At 54.8% G+C, this 18394-nt stretch overlaps 1 protein-coding gene across 4 annotated transcripts in view; it reads left to right on the plus strand.

Annotated features, from left to right (window-relative positions):
• The window catches only part of SEPT9 (septin 9), a 139726-nt gene that overhangs the window by 113857 nt on the left and 7475 nt on the right, over window positions 1–18394 (plus strand). For all 4 annotated transcript variants that reach the window (XM_026860935.1, XM_026860936.1, XM_026860937.1 and 1 more), the window contains 4 exons: window positions 6618–6809; window positions 10522–10650; window positions 11068–11149; window positions 11991–12128. In XM_026860935.1, the coding sequence (XP_026716736.1) occupies window positions 6618–6809; window positions 10522–10650; window positions 11068–11149; window positions 11991–12128 (541 nt within the window). The remainder of the gene's footprint in view (window positions 1–6617; window positions 6810–10521; window positions 10651–11067; window positions 11150–11990; window positions 12129–18394) is intronic.

Below are 18394 nucleotides of genomic sequence, written 5' to 3' on the forward strand. Positions count from 1 at the left end.
GCGAAACTAAAAAACCCGGGATGTAAATGCCTCCTTGAGCACTGGGTACTCCTGTACCTCGGGGTGCTGGCAGCCCTGGTGCCCCACTGGCTTGCTTTTTATTTTTTAAAGCCGTAGTTGCAGAGGTGGGTGGCTCGGCCGGGTGGCGAAAGTCAGCCCCGGGCCTGGAGCCGGTAGCCCCGGGCGCACCAGCCGTGCCCGGTGGTGGTGCGGGGCCTGAGGCGGGACGCCTTCTTCCCGCAGCGCTTTTTGGGCAAACTGAGTTTTCGGAGCGCTGCCTGCGTCTTTGTTTTCAAAGCATAGAGCTCTGCAGGGAAGCGGTGACACGGGCGAGAGGAGCTTGCTTTTGCCCAGGGGCTGGGAAGGGTCTCCGTGTCCCTCCTGTGCTGAACACCATCGCCCGGGGCGGCCAGGGGGCTGGGAGGGGGTCCCCTCTCCAGACCCCCCAGGCCATCGCTCGCCTTCGTGTGGGTCCTCGGCACCCCGAGCCTGTCTGCGGGGAGCAGGGGTTGCGCTGGCCGCCGGCGTTTGGCTGCGTGGGGCCGGTTGATGGAGTAGCTTTGGCTGATGTTGGCGATCAGGAGAGTTCCCCTGCGACGGGGCTGTCCCTAGCAAGGCAGGGCTGGCCTTGGGGCCAGCTCTCGCTCGCCTCTGGGGAGACCGCTGGGGCTGCGGGGCCAGGCCCCTCCGCGTGCCCGAGGCTCGGTTTGCAAGCCTGGAGCAGGCAAGACTTGGGGTTATTTATGATCATCTCCTTCCTTTCAAACTTCTTGGGGCGAACCGAAGGAGAGCAGCGTAACAACTCCTTGCAGGTCCCTGTAAGTGGTTTAGAGCTGCTGCCTCACGTGGTTGGAGAAACGAGGATGTACAACTGCCGGCTGCGCTGCGCGGGCTGGCACGTGTCTGAGCCGGGCAAGGGCGGTGGTCGGCCTCACGCCGTGCCAAGGCAGCGCGGGGGCTTGTGCCCCAGTTTGTGAGTGTCCAGGCAGAGCTGGCACTGCGGTTTAACCTCTAGGACAAGCTCACTGCATCCCAGCCCAGAAATGCCCGTGAGTGGAGCCTGCAGCAGCCAGCGAGTTAAGCAAGGAAGGGGAACCCTGGAGCATCCATCTCTGGTAAATGAACGGAGGGGTGAGCTGGGTGAGCTGCGGAGGGGTGAGCTGCGGAGGGTGAGCTGGGTGAGCTGCCGAGGACCGTTTCCGGAGCAGGGAGGGGGAAGCGCACAGTGAGTGAGGACGGAAGCGCACGTGGCGAGTGGGGATGACTCGACCTGCACAGCTGCGTGCAGTGCCCATGGCTCCTGTCTGTGCCTCAGCGCTGTGGCCCTGCCTAGTCACCTACCAAAGCACTCACTCCAGAGCAGGAATTGCTGGCTTCTGTTTTGATCTCTGAAAATGGATTTATCCGCCTGTGTGAGTAAAAGGTTTCAAGCTTGGAGCATCTTGCATGCTCAGGAGGTACCTGGCCACCTCTCTGACAGCTTTGGGGTAGATTTGGTCTAACGAAGCGTAGTTAAACATCGTCTGCTATTTCTAGGTTGTCTCTGTAGGCATCAGGTGGAAATGCAAGCCGAGAAGGAAATGTAACTGGTTGGTAGGTGGGCCTGGGCTGGCAGCCAGCCTGAAACCATAGCTTTGTGCCCAGGGATGCAAGAGACAGACTCTAGCTTGGGCCTGGCTGTGCCAGCCAGCCAGAGATGAATAATAAAAACATCCCTAGTTACAGTTTGGTGCTGCAGAGTCTGTGGCAGTGGCTCTGCATGCCAGGCTGAGCCCTCCTCTGGGGTGCAGGCTGCCCCCCACTTTCGGACTGAGCCGTGCCTCACATTCCCTGGTACCCACACATCCCTGCGGGACCAGCACAGACCTGCTGCGTTCAGCACCAGGGGATCCCGTGTGGCTTGGACTGGGCAGCTGAAGAAAGCAGCGATGTTTGCGCCATGCTAGGTTTGCATCCAGCCTCAGCTTTGCTGCTTCCCTCCCTCCCGACTCCTCCTGTCCCCTCAGAAGGGAGAGCTGTGGCTTTGCCACCTCCGCACCTTGGATCTGTTTCCATAGCTTGTGGTCACCAGCTCGGTGTGCAAAGGGGAAAGGGCCTGGAGGCTGTGCGTGCTGCAGTCCCGCCAGCCAGCTGTAGTTAACCAGGAACTATAAATTCACTCTATGGTTCTAAAAATGCCTGTTACACCCTACAGGCACAATTTTGTAAGATTGCAGCTCCCAAAAATTGGAAGGTTAGTTGGTCCGCACTGCTCCCTTGAAAACATCTGTGGATACTCAGCTGCCTGGGCAGCGGTTGTGTTTTCACGCCCTGATATACTGCTGTTCGCCGCTGTGAATCTTCTCTCTGTGTTTGTATCAACCCATCCAACAAATCTGGAAGCCCGCGGAGTTTCCAGTCTCCGCTGTGTGGAGGGAAGGGGAGTTATCCCCACCGCAGCATCCTGGGCTTCTGAGTGCTTGTTGCTCTGCAGAACCAGCTGCAGAATCACCAAAACGTGGGAGTGCTTGGTGCTCCCTGCACCTGAGGGACGTTTCTTTGATTTACCCAGCAATGTTAGTGTTTCTCCATTGGTTACATGTGTATTGGTAGAACGGGTGAATGGTTTGAAACTGGCGGTGGGTGGCCGTGGCAGAGGTGCAGCCTCCTGGCCTCTCTCCAGTGGCTCCAAGCAGCTGCTGAGCACCAGGTCGATGACCAGCCCCCCTCTGGGATCAGCTCTGCCCTCTGGATCACCAGCATCCTGCTCGCTTTGTGTGGCTGGAGCAGAGCATAGAGCTGCTGGGTCTAACCAGGAGCTGGGGGGGACGCAAGATGTTCCTGGTCCAGCCTCTTCAAGGGTTATTTAACTTTCGTGTATCTGCAGTGAAAACACCAGCCTCTTACAGATCCCTTTTCCAAATCCTCGATGAATACTGCCAGCCCCAGGGTTCTGGGTTTCAGGTGAGCCCATGGCCTGCGTTTGTCCTCTGCCCACAGCCGACCCGAGTTGTTGCAGCCGCGTGGCATCAGTGCAGCATTTCTAAGCCCTGGGTTTGCTGGCAGCCCCTCACCAGCACTGTTTCTCAAAGCCCATCCCACAGCTGCCTGCACGGGTGTCCAGCTGGCTGGAGGAGCGGGGGGCTCCCTGGGGGGCTCCCGGGGGCTCCCCTCTCTGCGGGGTGCCTTTCATCTGCTGCTTCGCAGATGTTGGGTTTGGCTTGTGTCTAACATGCATCAATTACAGCGCAACAGCCTGGAGTCTTTGGCAAAATCAACTCTGGAGCAGCTGTCCTGAGTCAGCCTGGCGCCTGGGCTGGAGCTGTGGGTCTGTTCCCATTCAGTGCAGCGCTGCCCTGAAGGTCTCAACATCTCCCATGCCCACGTGGAGAGGGTTTCCCTGGCAGAGGAGGTCTAAATATGGTGTGAGCATGTGTTCTAGCATGCTTCATGTTTATCCAGGAACACACGACCCAGGGGGAGCTACAGGCTCCGGGTTCTCTGCCCCCATCAGCAGAGTGAGCATCCCATGCGCTTTCCCAGCCTCGCTGCAAGAGGGACAAGCAGCTCTCTTGCAGTGGGACTGGTGAAGCAATGGTGCATGAGGTTTGATCCTGCTCTTGCCAGGGACTCGTTGGCAATTGGGAATTTCTGACAGTATTGGTTGTTTATTAATCCATCTCTCCTTGGAGCATTCTGGAAGGCCCAGCTCAGTGCTGTGCTGTCCCCACAGAGAGCACAACGGGTCAGACAAGTACAGGATCTGCCTGTGGCATGTCCCGGGCAGCCACCGCTTCTGCTTCAACTTATTTCTAGGATCTTTCTGTTTTAGACAAATATCTGCTGGGAGTACTCCCTGCCACCCAGCACAGCATCCCCATGTGCCTGTGCCACGGAGTGGTCCTGTGGCTCAGCTGCATCCTGCCTCTGCCCCTTGGAGCCAAGAGGGATGCATGAGTCCTTGCTAAGAAAAGACCAGCGCAGCGTTGGGAAGCTAAAAAAAAAATGAAGGTCTGGGTTGCAGGATTTCCCTTGGCAGTCTGCTGGTGCCGCCGAAGCATTTGTGTCTTCACATCCCTGCTGTCTTGAAGACACTCCTAGTTGTAATATATCCATTTTTATTTTATTTTTTCCCAAACAGTAGCCAGGTTGTAGAAGAAAACGTCCTTTAGATCACCTTTTCCCTGCAGGCGAGCCAAAGCAGCATGGGCCGCTGCTGGCTGTGCTGCTGGAGTGCATCCCAGGTGGCATCACGCCTGTGGGACTGCGGTGACAAACCCACATCTGCCATCGCCTCCTGCTTCCTGGGGGTTTTGTCTTGCTGGGGGCTGGGGCATCCCGCGCCCTCCTTCTCGCGCTGAAGGCAGTGTGGTGAGGCAGCACGTAGAGTCTGCTCCCTGTGCTGGGGACAGGTTTGCCTGCACGTCCCCCTGCCCAGGGAGGGGGTCAGCCCCTTCTGTGCGCTGCCGGCTGCTGGTCAGCAGAGCTTGATAGACGAGCAGCAGCCAGGATGTGCTGGAGATGCTCCTGGCCTTTATTGCAAGCGGAAGGCGGCTTTCTGCTCCATTTGTTTAATTTCTTAATTTCACTGGGGCACGTTGCTGGACCTCGTCTGCACCAATTTCCCAGGCTGCCATCCTGTCCCACAGGGCCAGCACGCTTCGGGCTCTCTGCCGTGCATGCAAGCAGAGCCTGCAGGAGTTAAAACCATTGCATAACCCAGCACTGCTGCCGGTGGCAGCATATTTTCCACGTGATATAGTATTTTTCTTTTTTTTTTTTCCTAGTGATGTGTAGGGATTTTTTCCGCTTTCGGCTTTGCCATTTTGGAACAGGGCTGATTTGGGATCTGCGGTGAGACCTCGGGCACTCCAGGCCACGGGGCTGTGCAAGGGGCAGCGTGGCAGCACGTTGCCGGTTGTGCAAGAGCCTGAACCCCCCCGTGCGTGCCGCGGGAGGAGCGTGTTGCTACCGTGTGTTAGCTACAGCGTGTTTGCGATCTAGCAGCTCTGTGAGTAACGCTGGTCTGCACAGACCAGGATTGAGGGTTGGAAAAAATTGTTCAAAGTGACCAAACAGTCTTTGGGATCAGTTCTGGGTTTGCGTTTTATTATTTTTATATCTTTTTCCTGCTTGGCCTATACTGCTGTGCTCCCAGGAGATGAGTGCTTCTGCCTTGCAGAACCCCGGCAGATCCGGTCTGACGCTGCCCCTCACCGGAGGAGAAGGGATGATGGGCTTGTGTTTGGAGGAGCCCCTTTGGGCCAGCCACATTCCTACAGACTAATCCCTTCGGAGGGAGAAAGAGAAAAACAGGCAGCACCTCATCAAAGGCCAGAAATAACAGTGGGGTGAGGAGATGGGCTGAGAGCCATATTCCTGTTTGAAGGAATGAGGATGAGGACTTTGCAAGAAGCAAGTTCTTTCCAAATAATAATATTTTTATTAATAATAATAAATACTCAATAGGTGTTGGGAAAAGCTTAACAAAAATAAAATGCTTGCTTAGGCTGGTGGTTGCCAGGACTGAGGCATCGATCAGCAGCAGCCTGGGGTGCACAGGGCTCTCAGAAGTGTGTTTTCCTAAAACCTCCAGCTCCGTGTCTGTTAGAGGATCTTGCCCTGCAGAGCTGACAGCTCCAGGAGCTTGCAAGGACCTAGTGCATGCTCTGTCTTCAGGATATTTGCAGTATCCCTGCGGGTGACAGGGAGCAGCTGGGGCTGGATGGGATGAGTGCATTGCCCAGAACGCCTCAGGGACACTTTGTCCTTCCCAGCGGCAGATGCTCCTGCCTGGTGCCTGGGGGAGTGGGAGGTTCCCCGAATTTTGTTATGAAGGTGTTAAATGAGGAAGTATGTTTATGTTTGCTTCTTCTGAAACGCTTTACTGAGCTGGAGCCTTCTTGCAGGGGAGACAAGCGCCCTGTCTGCGGGAAGCCGAAGGGTTTGTGTTCCTCAGGTGGATATCGGCAGAATTAGAGCAGGATCCTGAAAGCTTCATGGCTGCGTGGGTGTTGTCTGATGTGACCTGTTTTAATGCAGATGCGTTCATTTTGGGGTTTTCTGCAGGCTGGGGCCAGCAGCTTCTATGCTGCGTCAGCTGGAGCTCAAGGAGGGCATGTGTCAGTAGGTGCTGAGGACTTTTCTGTGTCTGCAAAGCCATCCAGCTCTCCGAAACGTGGTCGGGAGGCATTTGCACCAGCAATCAGCAGAGTGCTGTAATTACGGTGGTATGGAGGAGTGGGCAGGCTATGTAGGTCTGCAAGCCTTTAATGGCAGCACCTGGGCACAGGGCTGCCTTGCTAAAAGCCATGGCAGCAGATCAGCTGCTCGTGGGACCCATGTGCCTGCTCTCCCTGTAGCAGCATCCCTTTGCTAGGCAGGCTTGGTGATGTGGGCAGGGATTAAGGCAAATCCAGTCAGTTTAGAAGGGGAAGCCCAAATTTAATGTGATTCGAGGTCAGGGAAGATCCCACACGCCCTCTCCCTCTTAGCCACCCGGTGCCCTGAGTCCGGGCAAGTGCTTTATTCCCACTTTGCATATAACAGGCAGCTCCTTTCATTCCCTGCCAGGAGCAGCATCCCAGTGTGCTGGGCACTGCCTGCCACCCTTGACCAGCCTCACTTTGCCTCCACAGGTCCAGAGGCAGTTCCCAGCCACGCACCCATCATGACGGACACTCCACGGGATGCCGGCCCCAAGCAGGCGATGCCGACGCGGCTGGAGAAACCGGCTGTGGACTTCGGCTATGTGGGGATAGACGCCATCCTGGAGCAGATGAGACGGAAAGCCATGAAGCAGGGCTTCGAGTTCAACATCATGGTTGTGGGTGAGTTTTCCCCCCACGCCAGCTGCCTGCGACGTGCTCAGTGAATTGTTTTTGTTCTTCTGGGACGATGTTTGTCCTCTGTGGAGTCTCCTTGGGAGCAGCAGCGTGGGCTCAGCATTGGGGTCTCTGCCTTAAGAGTCAGCAAACCCTGCTCCCAAGGAGCTGGCTTGCATTCAGCTGTCGTTAAAGCTGTGGATGGGATGTGACCCATGGTCCTGTACATCTTCCTGTGTCTCGGGGTGCGTTGGGTAATGCCACAGGCACGTCCTGGAGGGGAACACCTCAAGGGGTGTTGGGACTCACCGAAGCCTTGCAGAGGACTCCCTTGCCTCCTCTCCTGGGAGCCCTGCACTAATTTGAGCAGTCTGAGAGCATGTTAAGGCTCAAGGGGTTGCACTGCTGCTGGTAGATGAGAGGCCTAATATTTTCTAATATTTCCAGCAGTTTGGGTAAAATTCCTGTCTATGAGTTTTCTTGTATTGTTCTGTTCAGCTCAGGCAACTACATTACAAGTACCAGGGAAGGAATGCTGCATGTGATTTACTGTTGGGAATAAAGACCAGCAAGAGGGGTTTGCATAGCTGGGTCATTCAGCTTGAATGGCTTCTGCTACTGGTGGCTCCTTTGGGGACCTGCAGTGTGGCACAGCAGGGAATGAGTGTCCCAGAGAGTGTCTGTGTGCTGTAAGGTTGTGTGTCCAAATTCTGCCAACTGCAAGCTCCTGTTCATTAGGTTTCTGAGGCTACAGGGTGAATAGGACAAAGGAGCTTTATTTCACCTGGAGGCCACTGGCTGCATCGCTGCTGCTCTGGCTGCAGCCTCTGGGGTCCCAGTGTCACTCACCAGCAAAATGCTGGGAATAGCCAGAGAGCTGGGTGGGCGCTGCAGGACACAAGGTGAGGGGGAAAAGGGAAAAGGGGGCTTCCTGGAGTTACAGGAGGGCCTGATCCAGAGTTTGCTAATTCTGTAAAAGACACTAAAAGATACAAGTGTGCTGTAGCTCCCCAGCAAGCTCTGCTGACGCTCTGCCTTTCTCATTTTGATATTTTCATACACAAATTGATCTGTGGGAAGGGCTCCCCAGGCTATGTGATCGCTGCAAACCCAGTCACTGCAGAATCAGCTCTTGCAGAGTTTTTTAAAAAAACCTGCTCCTTGCTGCCAGTGGAGCAGCACTCCTGGGGCAGGGGGATCACAGCACTGATCCTGAGAGTCCATAAGCGAGACTGCATAACCTGAGCCCCCATTTCCCTGCCACAAGAGGCACCCATCCCTCCGCAGGCAGGCTGTGCCGTGGCAGCACCTCGGCTTTCTGCTTTGCAGATGTGGAGGGATGTTCAGGAAAGGGCCTGGCTTTGCCTTGGCAGCGCTGTGTGTGGTATGAAAGCCTGTGCTGCAGCGCGGCTGGAAAACATTGTTCTTTCCTTGGCAGGCTCTGGGCTGACTGTTTACCGGCTGGGGAATTCGTGGCAGCATAAACAAGTTGAGCTCTGGCCCTCCCAGAAGACGCGGGGAGGGATGCGGGAGGAGCAGCACCTCGCGGGGTGCCCTCGGGGAGGGGGTGCTCTGCGGAGGCTGGGAGGCAGCAGCCAGCCCTCATCCTGCTGCGTTTCTGTAGGGGATGGTTGGGCTTCTAGGGATTAGTTTACCTCCTTTATTCCCATCCAGTCTAAGCTGCAAGTCCTTGCATTGAAATCCTTGCAATCCCAGTTTTGCAGGCGGGAGATGAGGGGAGGGGGAAGGCAACTTCTGCATGGGAGGTGGGAATTGAGCACCGCTGCTGGTGGGGGTCACTGCCCGCACCGTGTCCTTGTGATGGGCCTTCTTGAAAATCCTCTGCCCTGCGTACCACGGTTCCTGTTCAAAAAGGTTTTTCCAGCCTAACTGAGGGGGGGCTTCAGGCTGAGGTCGGCTTAGCCCCGTGTTCTCTTAAGGCTGTGGAGATGAGAAAAAAGGTCTTAAGCTTAAAAAAACAAACCCCCAAGCACATCTTTTGTGTTCAGTTTTTGGTGCAAAGCAGCTGGAGGGAGAGGAGAGCTGGCTGAGCAGTGAGGCTCAGCTGTGCTTTCCCCACCTGATTTCAGCTCAGGAAAACACACTGACTGCGAACAGGAGTTGGGAGCGGGTCTGCCCTCGCTCAGCTGCCCATGTCGGGTCCCCGGGGTGCAGCCGCGTCTGTCACTGGGTGAGGTCAGCCCGTGGCTGCGGTTCAGAGTGGGACATCGCGTACGTGGCCACCGGTGGCTCTTGGCTCTGGTCCGTCCAGGCAGTGCAGCTCCGACAGCTTGGCCAGGCACAAATGCAGAGACTGACTGCCAGGAGCTCTAGCAGTGTGACACCCCGCTTTCCCCCTCTCCCCATCTGCTCCGGTTAATGAGCAGTGCAATGAGAGCTGTGCTTTGGCCCTGCAGTCACAGCTCCAGACCTGTTTGTGCTTGGCCCCATGTGTTTTCAGGCAGCAGAGGACCAGGAGCACCTGACCCCAGCCTGGTCCACGTGTTCCTTCTACATCCCAGCTGTGATAGTCGCTGGCAAACAGAGTTTTCCTGTGCTGGGTTGCAGTGTGCCATCAGTTGCAAACTCCACTCTAAACTGCTCTTTGATCAGGGAGTGGGCTGGCCAGGAGGTGATGCCCAGTGCTGATGGGCTGGTTGAGCACACCATCGCTTTAGTGTTGGGTGCCTTTGGCAGCCTGGATGGGTCAGGGCCTGGAGGATGCAGGTGACACCCTTGCTGCCTCTGTGCTTAGAGATACTCTGTGATGCGAGGGCATGCCAGAGGTGGTGCCACGGTAGCTGCCTGCAACGTGGCTTGGTGGATCAGGGCTGAAGGGGCCCCCATGGCATGTGCAGAAGCTCTGCAGTGACTACAGGGGGCACAGAACATCTGCTCTGAAGCCAAGCGTTTGCTCCCTGGGTTTTGAGGAGTTGCTCTGTTTTGTTTGCTCTGGCAAAATTGTTCTTCAAGCTCATGAGACGACTGGTTTGGAGAGTTGAGAGCTGCTGTGTGTCCTTTCCGCATGGATCGGCCTCAGCTCTGGGATATAAAGCATGAAAACGCTTCTCTCTGAAAGCTTTCTGAAGTTGTGGAATCTGATGTGCTTCCTGGGACCTGCTTAAAAGGGTCTGTGCAGCCAGCCAGTGTGATTGCAAAAGCAAGTCCGGCAGGGAAGCAGCAGCAGATGTGGCAGGGCTGAGGTTTGAAAGACTGTTGCTGTTGTTAGTCCTGTTCTGCTAAGGGCTTGCCAAGCTGCTCCTAAGCCTTCCCTGTGGAGCTGGACAGAGGAGGCTGCACAGGGCTAAAGGCACAGATGTGTTGGGATGCTCCTTCCTGGGGTTCCGTGGTCCCTGTGCCCTTCTTTAGGGCTGCTGAATGTCACCACAGCCCTTAAAACATCCCCGGCAGTGTCCTCCTGCCCTTGGGGTTGCTGTGATTTCCACTGGATTCAAGGAACCAGCTCTTGACCTGCTCACTCCCAGCAAGCTGGCTGCTTTGGAGCCAGGCAAGGTGCTTGCTGCCCTCAGCATCCTCCTGCCCGAGATGGAGTTGAGCACCTTGAGCTGGGGAGGCTTCGGGGAAGCAGCTGCCCTCTTACCTCCCTCCCTCAGATCTAGTGCAGGCTGAGTCTGTCAGCATCCCCATCCCCTGGCCCTTGAGAAAATAGCCCGGAAACGAGTGAGTGCTGACTGTGGTTTATCCTGCTGTTTTCCAGGTCAGAGTGGTTTGGGGAAATCCACGTTAATCAACACCCTCTTCAAATCCAAAATCAGCCGGAAATCTGTACAGCCGACTTCTGAAGAGCGAATCCCCAAGACCATTGAAATCAAATCCATCACTCATGGTGAGGCACTGCAGATCCCACCTGGTGCTTTGGCGTTTGGTCCTGCTCTGCCTTGTGTCTCTGGGGGCTCATGGGGGTTGTGGACCATCGTTAAACCTCCACGTTCATCTCTCCGATGGGGCTTTTACCATCCAGAGACACTTGCAGGGCTAAGAAAACATCTATTTTTAATTTATCTACCAGCACTGACTTAATTGTGATGGAAGGGTACAAGTGAGGAGACTGTGGGTGCGGCATTTCAGGGCAGATGTGGTGCTGCATCCCTTTGGAGGGCTGATTTGTGCTTGTTAGAAGTTGTGAAGGTGTGTTTCTCCCCTGGAAGGAAGTTCCAGCCCTCCAGCTGATTTTTGGAGGGTGCACTTGGCCAGAATACACACCGATACTTGCCTCATCCACCCACTTTCCTCTCCGTTTCAGAGATTGAAGAGAAGGGGGTTCGCATGAAGCTGACAGTCATCGACACCCCAGGCTTTGGAGACCACATCAACAATGAGAACTGGTGAGCTGGCTGCACTGACGTGGGGACTGGTGCAGAGGGAAGGCGGCCAAGCCCTGGGGCATCCTGACCCGGAGCTGGTGCTGAGGGCTGTAGCCTGGTCTTGTGCCACCCATGCTCTGTGGGGAGTGGGGGAGAGGGTTGTTGTGGGTGGCAGCGCAGTGCCATGCTCCCCGGGGCTGATCCTGGACCTTGTGAGAGCCCACAAACATCCTGCTGTTTCAGGCATGAGACAACCTTTGTTTGCAGCTGGGAGCAGCTGTGTGCCGGCATGGCCTGTCCCTGGAGCTCGCTCATGTGGCTCTGGAGGCTGAACTCTGCCAGGAGTCTCTGGGACAGTGGCTGGCTGTGCAGGATGGCGCCCCTGGGCCGGGCAGGGCTGGCAGGTCCCTTCTCCTCACCATGACCTTGGCTGGGCTTGTGGGGTTTGATGCTGCTCTTGTTCCTGTGACACCATGCAAGGAGCCAAGGGACACTCCTGGCCCTGCCCTGCTCAGCAACCAGGTCCAAGAGGAAAGAAGGGAGGACTTCTTAGGCACTTGCTTGTCTAAACCAGCCGGTAAATCCCCTCCTGCTGCGGTGCGTGGAGTTACCAAGCACTGAACATGGAGAGTTGTGATTCCCCTGCCACCCACAGTTGCTGTGTGAATGGGAGCTGGCAGGAACTAAAACGTTCTCTGTGTGAGTGTGTTTTGGTTTGTTTGTTTGTTCTGTGGCATTCTGTAAGATGCGGAGCATCCCTGTCTTAGCAGGCTCTGCTCCATGCAGTCAGGCCAGGCGGGAGGTTCAGGGTGGTCCAGATCCCTCACACAAACCCATCGTCCGTGTTCCGCTCTCTCTGCAGCTGGCAGCCCATCATGAAGTTCATCAACGACCAGTATGAGAAGTACCTGCAGGAGGAAATCAACATTAACCGGAAGAAGCGGATCCCCGACACGCGGGTGCACTGCTGTATATACTTCATCCCAGCTACTGGCCACTCGTACGTACCCTGCTGTCCTCGCTCACACCCTCGGCGCTTCCCTCTCCTGCGTTCGGTCTTGGGCAGCTCCGCTGTCAGGGTCGTATTTGGGATCCCCCGTGTTTCCTGGGGACTTGAGGAGCTTGAAGACAGCATGAAGCTGTCCTTCCTCGGGCTGTAGCATCTGGACCCCTCTCAATAACACAGCAGAGCTGCTGTACCTCAGAGAAGCATGGTGTTTCTTCTCCAAGGGGCCATCAAAGACTCCCTGAGCTCTGGTTAGCTGCTTGCTTTGCTTTGGTCACCTTGCTTGCTCGACCAAGGATCGACACCAGTTGCTGAGCGCTCAGATTTGATGGAGAGGCTGCCTTTGTGAACAGAGCATTCATATTTTTTTCTGCTGTGCTCCTTTGTAAGGGGAGAAGCTGGTTTTCCTCATGCTACTGAGGGAGTGAACACCCTCACCCTTTAAGGGTATTTTGTAGGTTGTTTGACTAGTCTGCAAGTGGGATACAGTTTATTCAGCACAGAGCTCTCCTGGCTCTGGCACTTCTCAAGCAACATTATCAAAGGCCCAGATCTCACTCTACTTTTTTGCTTTTTTTTTTTTTCCTAGGCACGTAGCCTGCAGTGAAAATCTGGGGTGATTAAAGTGTCTTGAAAAATGTGACTTAAAGTATCACAGCATAAAACAAGACTTAAGTTTTCTTTTGATATGTGTCAATTCCTTCCACTTCTGGCTCTGTCTGTGCGGGGAGGTTTTTGGGTCTGTTTTCAAAAGTAAACTTAAGCCGCCAGCACTGTATTAATGTCAGCCTTTTCCTCTTCCCCATGTAGAAATTTATTCCAATAGAAAAGACTTTGTTTTGCTTCTGTCAGTGGGTAGACCAAAAATGCATCCTTCACTGGAATAAAATGACTGCATGGGCCAGTTATGCTTCTCTTGTGTAACTGGCTGCTGATTGGGAGCAGAGGGGCCAATGAAATGTTTATGGTTTAATATGATAAAGCAGAAAATGTTTCAAAGGGAGATGACATTTTTAGACCAGTCTAGCATCTTGGTCCCGCTTATCTCAGCCCCAATCTGCAGACCCTGCCTGGGCAGGTCGGAGCGTTGCAGCATTAGTTGTGCTCAAACTTTTTCTCATCGCTTTAGGTATTTAACTCTTAAAAGCACATCTGATGCTTAGAGCTTGCAAATATTTTACCTGCACAGAGGCTGCATGTTTTGGGTGGCAGCAGCTGCCCTTCCTGGGCCGTGCAGGCGGTGGTGTGGAGCTTTGTCCGCGTGTCCCCTGCCGGAGCCTCTCCAGCCATGCGCTCTGGTTTCTCTCACCCGCCGGCTAACAGCAATTGTGTGGATATTCAGCTGCTTTTTTTCTTTCTCTCCAACAAACATGTGTTTCCAATATCCGAGCAAGCCCGGTGGTTGGAGGCTGTTGTTGCTGAGCCCTGTGCTGATCCTCCTTCCCCGTAGCCTGATAGCCCGGCTGGGACCAGCGCTCGCTCCCTGGCCGTGGCTCGGGGGCTGCACTTTCCTGCCCTGGTGTCAGAGCCGGCCTCTGGCGCGTCCCCCCCTGCTGCGGCACGGAGATAAGCCAAGGAATGAGTGAAGGGGGACAAAACCCACTGGGAGGGAGAAATTGGTGGGAAATTTTGATTCTCTGAGAGCTCGAGCGGGTGTTGGGTTTCCTTTCTGCTCCCTTGTGAAGCCCAAGTTACGTTTCTCATCACCACAGACAGGCTTTCCCCAGTGCTTCCATGGACACAAATGAATGGTGTGCCCACCTCTACTGTGGCAGCACTGGTAGTAGAGGATCATACTCCTTTGGGAGGACAAGGGTTTGGGAGCCCATGTTATGGGGTTGTTGCACGAGGCCGAGTGCCGGTTTGTGCCCTGGGCGAGGCACAGGTCTGTGGTCCCTTGCAGAAGGGTTTGGGAAGGGCATTGAGGTCCTTGATGTGGTGCCTCTGGCGTTTCTAGGAGGTGATGGGGAGCACAGCTCATAGTGCTGCAGGGACATCCCGCACCCAGCTGCTGAGGACCCCACCATGCCCACTGGCACCATCTGTGTGCTCCCCACGCCACTTGCCATCCTGGGATGCTTGGTGCCATCCGTCCTGAGATAGTGCTTGCATGGGGCTTGTTTGTGTTGCCTCTGGGAGCTGCTGCCTTCACCGTGTGACGCAGCCAAAGCAGCGGTGACTCGTGTCTGTCTGTCCCTCCCTGCTCACGTGGCTGAGCACAGCCCAGGACTCAGCATCCCTTCCCTGCACATGGACACTGCAAGGCAGCCAGGGTTAAGCCTGCCAGGTCACTGGGCGAGAGCTTGCTTTTTTCTTAAATAAAAAGGCAGGGGGAGGGAGCAAATGTATCCACGTGCACAGATTCAGAGACTGGAGTGGAGGACTGCTCTCCTCTGATTCAGTCTGGCCCTCCCCTCTGGGCAGCTCAAGGGTTAATCAGTGGAGAAGTTTCCGCTGCTGTTTCTCTTTGCAGGGAGTTCAGAGCAGGCTTTGCAACCCATCTAGTTTGCACACACCCTGTCCTTCTTGTAACACTCCTGTAAAACCATGTTTGCAAAGTCTAAGTAACGTGTTGGCAGGGGCTTTTGGCTGCAGCCACGCAAGCCCGGCTATTTGCCACCCAATAAATATCTCAGCTCTGACCCCTGTGAAACACTGCTCGGCTCTGAAACAGGACTCTGAAACACCACCCCGGCCTCAGCAGCCCCTTTTCTGCCTGTACCAGAGCTGTTGGCTGACGGACTGCCACCCACTGCCTCTTCCCCTGCTAGCTGCCCCTCTCGGGTGCCCGCCTGGTTCCTCGAGCAGGCTGATGGTCCTGGTGATGGTGCTGGGCAGCTGCTGGGTGCCTGCTGGTGTTTGCTTAATGCACAGCACTCTTGCTGCTAGTTTGATCTGGGGCACTACCAAAAGGAAGTAACTTAAGAGCTCACCGTGAATTTTAATTCCTATAATGACATTTCAAGGGAACCAACAGAAATGAGCCTCTGCTTAGATCCTGTCCGTGCAATGCAGAAATCATGTGTGCCCAGCGACGATAACCTGACCCCAGCCATCATAACGTAAAGCTGCACTGCTTTCCCCAGCCCATAGCAAGAGGGGATGGGGCAGCAACCAGCACTGGCTGGGGTAGGCTGGAGCCTTTCCTGCAGCTCCTGCGCCAGCCCATCCACTCCCCTTAGAGCTCCTCAGCCCCTCCCAACAAAGACCAAAGTGTGTGTCTAGTTGCAAGTTAATAATATCGGGGACCTTTTGGGGAAGAAAACAGATGCTTTTTATTCTCGAGCTCTACCTTCTCTTTCATGATCTGCTTGGAGCAGATTGTGTGCACCTGAAACGAAATAACTAGCTTTCTCTTGCTGTCTTGCTTATTTGTATATGTAAGGATTTTGCTGCTAATCCTCGCCAGGTGCTGGCATCGATGTTTTGTGAACCAAGTTCAGATACCTGGTGGAAGCCAGCAGTGCTGAGCCTGTGACTTGTCACAGGATGGTGGTGGTTAAACACCAAAACTGGTCCTTGCAGATACCAGCAGAAGTCCCTGCTGTCCTTGGCTGTGCCTTGCAGTGGAAGTCTAAGAGGAAATAGGTCTGGGCTTGCCCTGTTGTGACCTTGGCCATGTCTGCCTGGGTCTGTACCGGGCTATGAGTGCAGATCAAGCTCTTTGCACTTGTGATCACTTTAAGCCATTTATTCTCCTTTGGTGTCTTCACGTGAACTTGATGTCTCGCAACAGGTCTTGTTCTTAGTGAAAAGAATCACATTCTTTTAAATATTTCAGGTTTGCAGAAGCCCATCAGAGCAGTAGGTTGTGTCAAAGATGCCTTGAGCTCTTCTGGCTTTGGGTGCAGACCAGTGTGGGACATGGTCACTGCGCCTGCATGGCTGCTGGTGGCCATGGGCAGGGGTGTGGGCTGGCTTTGGCTCTGCCTCCTGCTCTCAGGCTCACTGCCAGCATCCTCTGGGTATCGGTGAGGGTGCCGTAACGGGGCTCTTATGTGTCAGTCGAGCTGAAACTCATATGTCTGTCTGACTGTGAATTCATCTGCGTAGGCTACATATGCATCCTGGTCTTCACTCTGAAAGAAAAGCTGATGAAAGAGGCAGGAACACAGTCTCAGTAGGGAAGAGGCTTTTAGAGGGGAAAAATGGTTTGAAAAATAGCAGAGAGGAGGGGAAAGAAGTCTGCTGGGAAAGGAGCATAACTGCATTACTTCCTTGGAGGTCTGGGAAATACATTATGCAGAGCTCCAAACAATGCTTGCCAGCAGCAAGTCTGCTTAGATGTGTCCATGGGGGTTTCCTTGTGGTTTTTTCTTTTTCTTTTTTTTTTTTTTAAATAGCCCAATTCATTCTTTCCTGGGGCCCAGAGTGATCTGTGACTCCTGAGTTTGTGTTAGGAACTCGTTTGTCCACATGCTAACAACATGCTCTGGGCTGTGTGTGCCATTAGCACGGTGGCAGAAGGTCCACCTGGCACAGTCCAGCCCGATCCCTGGGAGAGGAGTGGGTTTGGCCAGGGAAGGGCTCAGCTGGGTCGCCTCTGGTGCAGCCTCGAGCTGCTGTTTTCAGATCAGCTAGAGCTGAGGGGGTCCCTCCTTTGGTGCTGGAGCTGGGCAGGGGTGGCCTCATGGGATGGGGACTCTGCCTAGTGCCTGCTGAGGAGCAGGATCAGCCCCTTCCACTTAGCACTTGTGTGACTTTTTCTGGGTTTGCAGGAGCCATGCTGGGTCCGCAGGGGTGTCTCAGCCTTTTGTAGGGCCCGAGAAGACCATGGTGGGGTTTGCCTTGAGCGTGTTGTCAGTAGGTGCTCTCTTGGCCATGTTCTGCCTGAGCGCTCTTGCTCTGCTCCGTGTTCCCCCACACAGGGCTCCTGCTGGGTGCTTGCTTGCACCTTGGGCATTTTAAGTTACTGTCCCATTTATTCTGCTTTCTACCCTATTGCCATGGGCCTCTGATTTGTGGCAGAGGGCTGGTGTGCCCTTGGGGAGGTCTTATTTTTGGCCTCAGCTCTGCCACTGAAGCCTGTGGCTCCTCTAGAAGGTGGCTTCACCTCTCTCTGCGCCCGTTTGACCAGAGATGGGTTGTGTCTTGTCCTGCTCGCACATGCCACCACCGGAGGCCATGTGGATGTACGAGCAGCAGAGGTGTCCCTTTGCTTCTGGGGCTCTGACATTGGCCTTCCCGCCTCTTCTCTGTGTGCTTTCAGCAAGGGCTCGTTTCAAACAGGCTGCTTAACGCATGAGCACCCCTAAGCTGTTTCTGTACCCTGGACTCCCCTGGGACCTCTAGGTTTGCTGTTTCAAGGCAACATCTGCTCAACTGTCCTGCATGGGCATCTGTCTCCGTCACCTCTAGAGCCACCGAGGGGGACCTGCAGCAAGTGAAGGTGTCCCAAGGAGGGCTTTCCTCTAGGTAGATTGGGAACCCCCAGCAGTAAAAACATCCTCAGGGACAACTGTGGAGTGAGGAACGGTCATGGCCAGGCACCCTTGGAGTGGAGCAGCGTGGCATCTGAGGTCGTGTCCGTGCTGTCAGCAGGAGCATTTAGCAGGGAGGGATTTCCCAAGGGGCTGATCATTTTGGTTATGCAATTTCTGCAGCTTTTCTCTGCTGAGACTTTCGTTGTAGAGGTTTTCTGACATTTTTGCCCTCTGGAACAAGCAGCATCTTTCCTGTGCTGTGTGAGCCCCTGGAGAATTAGCAGAGCCTTTTTTAATCCCAACCAATGGATGTGAGATGGCTTATGCACAACAGTGGGCTGGGTGCTCAGCGCAGGAGGGAGTGGGAGCAGGAATAGTCACCCATGGCCATTTCCACATTGTGCTGTCCCTGGCTGGTGGGTGTCAGTGGGTGACAGCTTGGGCAGGGTTGGAGGAGTGTCTGCACCATGGTCTCTCCCCACTTTGATCTGTAGATCCGCAGGCAGGCTGGCCCCACAGCCAGCAGTGCCCCTGCTCTCATCCCGGCTTTGCCAAGGACACGCGTAGCTTTGGGCAAGTTCCTGCAGTCCTCTGTGGCCCGAGCATCCATACAGAGATAAAAGCTCTCTCCCACTTCACGGGGCTTTGCAAGGGTCTGCAGGTGATAGCAGCGTGCTTTGAAAGGGAAACGTTTTAAGTGTTTGCAAAATGCCTCTGAGACGGACGCGTGCTGTCGTGCTTTTAAGAAAATGTCTTTATTTGTCCTGTGTGAAAGAAAACGATTTCTCTTCTGTGTCTAGTCTTTCAAAGCCCCCTTTCTGCTGCAGGGGGTGGGGG

This window comes from Athene cunicularia (genome assembly GCF_003259725.1).
Source record: "Athene cunicularia isolate RWA chromosome 18 unlocalized genomic scaffold, athCun1 chr18_part1, whole genome shotgun sequence".
NCBI classification, from domain to species: domain Eukaryota; kingdom Metazoa; phylum Chordata; class Aves; order Strigiformes; family Strigidae; genus Athene; species Athene cunicularia.